At 37.6% G+C, this 8,899-nt stretch overlaps 1 protein-coding gene across 2 annotated transcripts; it reads right to left on the bottom strand.

Annotated features, from left to right (window-relative positions):
• Positions 1-498: 498 nt before the first annotated feature.
• On the bottom strand, positions 499-7,742 carry LOC107771297 (NADH dehydrogenase [ubiquinone] flavoprotein 1, mitochondrial-like). 2 transcript variants are annotated; one of them, XM_075230878.1, is made up of 3 exons: positions 7,451-7,742; positions 1,750-3,222; positions 499-847 (listed from the first exon to the last, which is right to left on the bottom strand). In XM_075230878.1, exons 1-2 carry the CDS (start codon positions 7,451-7,453, stop codon positions 1,762-1,764), a joined length of 1,464 nt encoding a protein of 487 aa, XP_075086979.1. In that variant the 5' UTR covers positions 7,454-7,742; the 3' UTR covers positions 499-847; positions 1,750-1,761. The 2 variants fall into 2 exon arrangements, with proteins under 2 accessions (XP_075086979.1, XP_075086980.1); XM_075230879.1 differs by lacking the exon at positions 7,451-7,742 and adding an exon at positions 3,351-3,534.
• Positions 7,743-8,899: the final 1,157 nt, after the last annotated feature.

Raw genomic sequence — 8,899 nt, 5'->3', positions numbered from 1 at the left:
TAGTATTTAATGATACTCACTCCTAAAATTTAATAATATTAACTTTATTAATATTCCCCTATTTGTATATCCAATTATTTATAAATATATATAAGTAACTCAAAAGTCAATCATAAGGGTTTAAATCCGGAATAGAAGTATAATTTTTATGCACTCAGGACAAGATTAAAAAAATTAAATTCTATATTGAGTGTGTCTTGACAGTTTTTTAGATTTGAGGAATGTTACAAGCTTATTGAACAGTTTCTGTTTCATGCTCAAACAATCAGTAATTAGACTTCTGGGGATTATATTGCAAGTCAGCACTAGTTGAAAATTGATATAATGGGAAAGAAAACTAGGAATTGAGAGTGTTTAGACTCACGTAAAGACATTGACCTGATAATTTTGTTTAACTTTTTTGATAGTTCGAGGACCTATCCATAGTTTACTTCAAAAGTCAAAAGCTCAGTCTCGAATGAGAGAATCCAAATAGAGCAGAATGGACATAAGTAGGGGTAGGATTTAAGCAGATGATATCATTGAGCAACAAAGAGTTTAGGCCAAAAGTTCACAAGCTTTTAGTGGAGAATAGGATCGCCAAAGTATAGCTTTTATTTAACACATGACAAACAACTATGCATCTTTCAACTATCAAAGCCATGGGAATGATAATGTATCTTTCATACATAAGACATTAGATGTACCAGCTCTGAAACATAAAGTACCCGTTGTACCAACAGTTAAAAATAGTTCACACAACTTCACAATAAAAAAGGCGGCTCGATAGGGAAGCTTTGGATCCTGCTTTCCCCTCTTACTTTCGTACTTCTGGTACTTCTCAAATTTATTCCATGGTATCAAACATCTGGAAAAAGAAGAGACAACAATTATGAAATAGCTATGACAAGTACATGTAACTAATTATTGCCCAAGTTGGTGCATCGAAATCATCGTTTGGCAGAGACATGTCGCAAGGGGGAAGGCAGAGGTGTGGTAGGGGAAACAATTAATTAAAATGATGTAATGATTGGAGGGTCAAATTACATGTCAGTGCTTAAAATTGCAAAAGGGTAAGAGCTTGTAACAATGACTCTGTAGCAATGCAAAAGATGAACATTGACAAGAGATATCCCTAACTTCATACATAAAGATGGAACTTGCAGAAAATGAAGATAGCATTTCTGATTAGATCATTTTGCTATATCCAATCAGCTGGATAGTACACCCACATCCTTCAGGCTTTCTTTTTATTTCTATATTTTTTGGGAGATGTGTCCCTCAATTTCAGTAATAAAGAACACCTCATCACCATGCACAGGGTTGTCATGTAAAATCCACTAAACTTGCAGCGATATGACTAGAAAGCATTTGAAATCTGCAACTTTTTTGGTCCTTTTTTTTGGTGCCTTTGTTTCTCTTATATTGAGAGAAAGAAGTGTTGCTCTCTATGGGTTGGGTAAAGGAAAAGTTAGCACAGATATTATGCTTTTTCATAACAATATAATTGATGACTTGCATTGGTCAAGGAGAGGTCAGTAATACCACAAGAGGAGAAATGAGACAAATTTCCTGAGAGTTTTTCGTTAATAATCCGAACTATAAGAGCATCAAAAAGACCCAATAACCACCACCCCCCCCCCAACCCAACCCAAAAAAAGGACCAAAATATAAAGTAAAACTTTTTAGACGGATGTTTTATCCGGTGGAAGATCCATGGTTACTATCAATATTATAGTGTAAATGTAATAGAAAGGTTTAAGAACAAACCTTTCACAACAATCAAGCAGCAGCAGCATGCTGTAGCTCCCTGTCTGCGTGCTCCCTGATCCTCCTTTCTAGCTCTGGTCTAAAGTGCCTAATGAGGCCCTGAACTGGCCAAGCAGCAGCATCACCCAATGCACAAATGGTATGCCCTTCAATCTGTTTCGTCACCTCTTGGAGCATGTCAATCTCTTCTAATTTTGCATTGCCAACCTTCATTCTTTCCATGATCATCCAAAGCCACCCTGTGCCTTCCCTACATGGTGTACATTGACCACAGCTCTCGTGCTTATAGAAGTACGAGAGCCTTGCAATTGCATCTACAATATCAGTTGACTTGTCCATGACAATTACAGCAGCAGTCCCCAACCCTGACTGCACAGCTTTGAGTGCATCAAAATCCATTAGTACATCCTCACATATGTTCTTGGGAATCAATGGAACAGATGAACCTCCTGGTATAACAGCAAGTAAATTGTCCCATCCTCCACGAACACCACCACAGTGCCTCTCTATCAGCTCCTTCAATGGAATACTCATTTCCTCTTCCACTGTGCAGGGCTTGTTTACATGGCCTGAGATGCAAAATAGCTTTGTCCCAGCATTATTCTTCCGACCAAAACTAGCAAACCACTCTGGCCCACGCCTTAAGATGGTTGGTGAAACAGCAACTGTTTCAACATTTGTGACAGTTGTTGGACAACCATAAAGTCCTGCATTAGCTGGAAATGGAGGCTTCAGTCTTGGTTTGCCTTGTTTCCCCTCAAGGCTCTCCAGAAGAGCTGTCTCTTCACCACAAATATAGGCTCCGGCACCAAAATGAATATATACGTCAAAATCATAACCAGTTCCACAAGCATTTTTCCCCAACAATCCAGCTTCATAGGCTTCTTTCCTAGCCTTCTCAAGGCTCTTCCTTTCGTTCACATACTCTCCCCTGATATAAATATAAGCAGCTCTAGCCCTCATCCCCACTCCAGCAATCAGACAGCCTTCCAACAACTTGTGTGGGTCGTGCCGCATGATTTCCCTGTCTTTACAGGTTCCGGGTTCACTTTCATCAGCATTGACAACAAGGTATGAAGGACGGCCATCCGTTGTCTTTGGCATGAAGGACCATTTGAGACCAGATGGAAAACCAGCACCACCACGTCCTCGAAGACCAGATTTCTTCATTTCATTCACGATCCAGTCAGAACCCTTGAGGACAAGGTCTTTTGTTCTGTACCAATCACCTCTCTTCATGGCCCCTTTAAGGTAAGGGTCATGCAATCCGTAGAGATTTGTGAAAATACGATCCTCATCTTTAAGGCCACCAAAGTGAGTCTTCTCGGGAGGTGGAGGTGGTGGAGTAGGTTGGGGGGTGCTAGCAGTTGATGCAGCCTGAGTGCTAAATAACCTACCATATAGACCCCATCTTTCACTAGAACGCTGTACTAATGCAGTCCGTTGCAGAGAAAGAAGTCCCTTTATAGGTGCCTGTGAGAAGAACATGACACACATCAGTAAATTTACCGTCATAACAGACGAGATTGAGCAAGCATAAAAAGCAATATCAACGATTAAAAAACAGAAGCAACAGTCCATCATTCTCTTCCTGCTCCTACCATATTGTTCAACAATTTGATAATTAAAATTATATTATTGTTGGGGGTCATTTCCTTCACAAGCTTTTTTAGTTCAGTCATCCATATGTAAGGACTGAAACCGATAGTCGCAATCCTTTCAAGTGTTGCCTTCAGCCCTAGACCATGCACTGCTTCTGTAGAAAGATGGAGGAAGCTGCTATCCTTAACAAACTCCTAATTTCCATCAAGCTCTGAGAAACACAGATGCTGAAAATTTTCATGAAAGCTCTGAAAAATACAGATGCAACAAATATGTTCTTAGCTAGTTAGCTAGTGAATACCACCAAGAAGAAAAACGAGCAACGGGAAGTCTATATGTAACATCTTCTTACTTTTTTATCAACCCGAGGGCCAATGGTGGACGGTCCAAAACTCGATAGACAAATGGACCCGCCCCTATGTGCCTAACCCACACATCAAGCGCTGAGTTCTTACCACTAAACCAAAGGGCTGGAGGCTATGTAAAACCTTCTTGCTTACTGCATCACTCTTAGATACTAAGTCAGTAGCAAAGAAACTATAGAAAATCACAAGGGCTCTCTTCAGCAAAGCACTAATAGAAGAAATGAAAGAAACTGACTGTGCATGTCAATTCTTTATGGCTTTGGAATTTGCACATGGGGGAAAAGGTACTTTGAAGATGCTGGCTTCAATTTATAGGTTATAAAAAGTGAAGGTCGGACCTCTCAAAGTGAGAGATGATACTGGTAAAAGTGAGACTTTGGATAGATTTTTGGGATGATGGAGGATTGCTCAAAAACCAATTTTTAGTTTTACTTAGATTGGTCCCAAATAAGGCTGTCTGATTGCTGACTTTGTATGATTATTAGAAAATTATGATAACTCATTGATTCATCTGGTATATAAATATATGATTATATGATTCGTTTCTAAGTTTACTAGATCGAAAACTTTATAAGGCTGTTAAATGATTGGGAATTGGCTAAAATTGGTTCCTTTGCAGAAGATGCAGGCGCTGAATTTGACATACCATGTTGATGATCATCAGGTATGGCTGGGAAGCGGGAATGGTATTTATTCTGTTCATTCATGCTATAAGTTGCTGTTGAAAAAAAAAATCAGGAGATTATGATGAAGAATGTCCATGTAAAACGCTCCTAAAGTTGCCTGTTTTGGTTGGGTTGCAAGCTCATAAAGCCTGTCTTACACAGGAGGGGCTACAGAGAAGGGAATAAAATTTATGTAGCAGGTGCTTTCTTTGAGAATGTTACACTGTCTGTGAGTCATCTCCTGATGCATTGTTATCAATCTTGGCAGATCCGGACCCTATATTTTGAACCTATTTGGAGTCAACTGGGTGATGCCGCAGAATTTTAGAAGTCTGTTATGTAGCTGGCAAGCTCAAAGCAATAAGAAGAGGCAGAAGAAGACTTGGAAGATTATTCCCTTATGTACTGCATGGACTGTGTGGGTCGAAAGGAACAAAAGATTAATTGTATAAAATATAGATGTATACAGCAATTAGTGTTTTGGCTGGAAGGAATTTTTTGTAACTAGTACCACTGATACTTTGGACTTGTTAGACTCCCCAATTTTGTAGTAGTCAGCAAGTCCAGATTTTTGTACTGCTTTTTTTTGTTTTTGGTACAGACTTATGTACTGATTACAGTAAGTTCTTGACACTGATTATGAATAAAATCTTATACATTATAAAAAACACAGAAACAAAAGGTTGCCAAAAGACAGCTATTAGCATCAAGATAAACCTCTAATGCTAGAACATAGGAAACCAAAATCTAGGTCCACATATTTTCACAAAGGTGACTGCATGTATCTACTGAAGAAAATTGTCAGGTGCAACGAGTTGTGGGGGCCAATCTTTTTAAATTGGATGCATCGCATTGTTTCTCAATCAGAATTTACTTCAACAACCTTAGGGCTATGATTGATCAGGCAACAGAGAAAAAGAGGTCTAGCTATTGACAAGCTCAAGCGAAACTGTGACCTGCCACTCCACTGGCAGCAGACATTTCTGCTTCACGCATTAAATGTCTGCCAGTTCTGATCACAACCCAAGTGAGGGAATTCTACCAAGTGACAAATATTGCATTGGAAGCAGCTAGCAGTGAACATTAAAGCACCTAAAGACGTACTGTGCACCTTCCTTCGGATCAAATTTAAGCAGTAAGCGAAATGGGATTACAAAACCAAATTGAGGGATCAACAAGCAAGCTCAAATCTGATATAATTTGAGATAAATCTAAGATGAGAGAGTTAATCAATTATCCCTACTAGTTGGTGTCAGCAATCTGAATACCATGTATCTATCCCTTTCTATTCTTCAGTAATTAGACTGCTCTCGCACTGGCTGCCAACATACTTCAAGTTCGCTAACCTCCTCCTTATGCGGACTTGGAATGGGCTATACCTTGCTAAACTCAGGTAACCAGAGTAAATAGATTGCAAACATAAGATGAGGAGAATAATACCTCAAAATTATTCAAAACTAGATTGTTGATACCTGATGCTAACAGGAACCTATCAAAAAAAAGTGCCTGATGCTAAGGGGATTGGGTAATAATGGAAGAAACAAAGGTGCTTTCTCTTTTCAGGGAGTGTGTATCTTTGTTCTCTCGGGGGGGTTAAAATACTCAGATGCAACACATCTCCAGTGTAGTAAAAGGCTCATTGGAGGTGATTTAAGCCGAGCTCAAAGAAGCTGAGGGTAGGTGCTTCACATCACTTAGGCTGCGCTTCAGCGTTGGCAAGGCACTAAGGCGTGTGTCTCATTTCCCATAAGTTCTATCTTGAATAGAACGGTACTAAAACAGTAAATATGATTAGTAAAAAGATATATTAATTGTTATGAATGATGTTGTTATTTGTTCTTGCACTAGATATGTATTTTTATTTGTTTCTTTGTTGCGCCCTTTTAAAATAAAGCATACACTTTAATTGTGCTTTGGGCTTAAAGCCCCAATAAACCTGGAGCACTTTTTAACCCGTTTTGCCTTTGACAGCACTGGACATATCCCACTACATTTTTTTTCCATCTTTTTTATGACAGTGGTGTCTGGACCAGCTTGTGCACACCTCGATTATTCCACCAGGTACCTGTTACCTCCCACCAGCACAGGTATCAGGCGGCTCTACCACCAAGGCTTGGACAAATGGGAAGAAATCACCTAGTACTTTTTGCCTCCGCTAAGATTTGAACCTGAGACCTCATGTTCTCCTCCCACTTTATTGACCACTAGGTCACACCCTTGGATGCATCTCTTACTACATTGTTTTCAAAGTTTAGGTACTAATTTAAATCCAACATAAGTAGATGGATCCATGGGTACTAATTTGATTTACGCCCACCTCTCTGAAACAAATACATAAGCCTTCCGTGAAAGTAAGAAAGCAAAAATCTTTTCTTTTCCCTCACAAAGTCATGTTTTTCTCTGAAGAGGCTTAATTCCAACCTTCAAGTGCAGAGTAGACTACATATATTCCTAGTTCTCCAATATTTAAGAATTCTAATTATTTTAGGTTCAAAATAGGAACTTCATAAGCTATATCATACTCAAATCTCGAAAAAGAAGCCGAAATTATTTTCAAAGAATACAGATTAATGAAGCAACTGCTTTCTTCGATAACATATTCAAGCATCAAATAAAATCAAAGGCAATGACCACATGCGCTGCCCAAATGTAATTTAGGGTTTCTCCTCATTCTTCTTTATAGGAATACAATGGCCATTACGAAACAGTTAAAACAATAAACTGTTTTTTCGTCTTTAAAAACTATCAATTCGCACTCAAAATATCTCCCCCCAGAGAACAAAAACAAAACAAACCAAGGAGGCATAAAAAAATGCACCTAAGCATATACAATAGAGAGTGTGTGTGTGTGTGTGTTTGTGTCAAATCAAACCAACCAATGAATCAGTCAGCCAATCAATTATGCCTTAATTTCAAACTAGATGGAAATCCTATATACCCATTTCACTCTGTTAAATCCCACTTTATTTAAAATGCATCCCACTATTAAGGCATTTTTCACAACAAATTTTCATTTCGATTGGTAAATAAACAAGTATAGAAAGATAGAGATCAAAGAGTGGAACGTACCATGAATGTTGACGCAGAAATGTGATGAATCTGTGAAATTCAGCTGATTCTTCAGCAGATTACAGTGAGAAGGAAGCTATTGTGAATCATGATGGTCCACGTAGTGGGCTTGTTTGTATGTAATATGGGCCTCAATGACCCACGCTAATTTGTAGAATTTTCATGGCGTGGCCTATTTTCACGCACGAATGTGTATTCACTTTTTAATGGTTGTGCACAAATAGCCACTATATTCTCCCATCTATGCCCGAAGAAAGAAAAGTCACGAAATGCGATCAATATGATCAGGGGTGTCAATGAACATTCAAAAACCAACTAAATTAACCGAACTGTATCGCACCGAACCGATTTTTAATTTTCTTTTAAAGAAATCGTAGGTTTTTATATAAATCTATAATCGCACCGATAATTAGGGTAGGTTTTTTATTTTATAAAAATAAACCGAAAAAATACCGAACCGCACCGAATAAATTTTACATGTGGAAAATATATTTATATAGTAAGTTTAAAAATAATAATGCATTAAATTTTTCTTTGGGCCTTGGAATTATGAAAATTATTACAAGTCAACAAGTAATTAAACTCAAAATACTAATTCCTAAAACCTATTATACTACTTCTACTTAAACTAAGTTATTTCAAGTATCTTCATTATCAAGACACAAAGTATTCTAGCGATTATGAGTAGCAAGCTACATGTATTGAATATGTTTTCTTTCATATAATTTAAATTTATCTTTTTGAATATTTAATATTCTATAGACTTTATTCTTGAGTCCCAGTTTGGTTAATATCTTTCCACTTGTGTGATTTATATTTTCTTTGCCTTTGCTTGGTTTCTTTTATGTTATTTTAGAATAGTTGATGAATCTATACTCTAGCCATCTTTTATTTTTTTAATTCATCACCCTTTAAACAGTAAAAATGTCTAGAGAGTTTTGCTAAGTCCTATAAAAGAACGTATGTTATTGCATTCTACTTCTACTGGTGAATTTTACATAATAGTTAAAAAAATGAAAATTAACCGAACTGTACCGATACTGAAGAAAAACCAACATGATTGAGACGGTTTCGAAAAGTCTAATTTTAGTTATACATAATAGAATAACCGAAAAATTGGTATGGTACAAATTTTATAAAATAACCGGCCGAACTGAACCATTGACACCCCTACATATGATCATAAAGAAAGGCTTGCCTCTTAAAATGGACTTACAAACTCTTTTGTCCTTCCACCTTCAAGTCTGCTTCTTGTTTTGCGCCAGTTGCTCTCTTCTCTTGTCACGACCCAAAATCCTAACCTGTCGTGATGGCGCCTATCGATGGTACTAGGCAAGCCGATTCTCAAAAATACTTCTAATATTTCACAAAAGATAAGTCAAAAGCTTTTACATGACAGAGTTTTCATAAAAACAGGAGTTAAACTTAAAATATAGTGCGGAAAAATAG

The sequence above is a fragment of the Nicotiana tabacum genome, chromosome 15 (genome assembly GCF_000715075.1).
Source record: "Nicotiana tabacum cultivar K326 chromosome 15, ASM71507v2, whole genome shotgun sequence".
NCBI classification, from domain to species: Eukaryota; Viridiplantae; Streptophyta; class Magnoliopsida; order Solanales; family Solanaceae; genus Nicotiana; species Nicotiana tabacum.
Note: the sequence above shows the minus strand (reverse complement) of the source record. Positions and strands in the feature narration are given on the sequence as shown.

Bases quoted from the DNA above. Each gene is read 5' to 3' on its own strand.
- LOC107771297 (XM_075230879.1), bottom strand. From the start codon at position 3,431: ATGACTGAACTAAAAAAGCTTGTGAAGGAAATGACCCCCAACAATAAT. The intron at 3,223-3,350 runs GTAGGAGCAGGA...TTCTTCTCACAG, and splicing joins TCAAATTGTTGAACAATATG to GCACCTATAAAGGGACTTCT.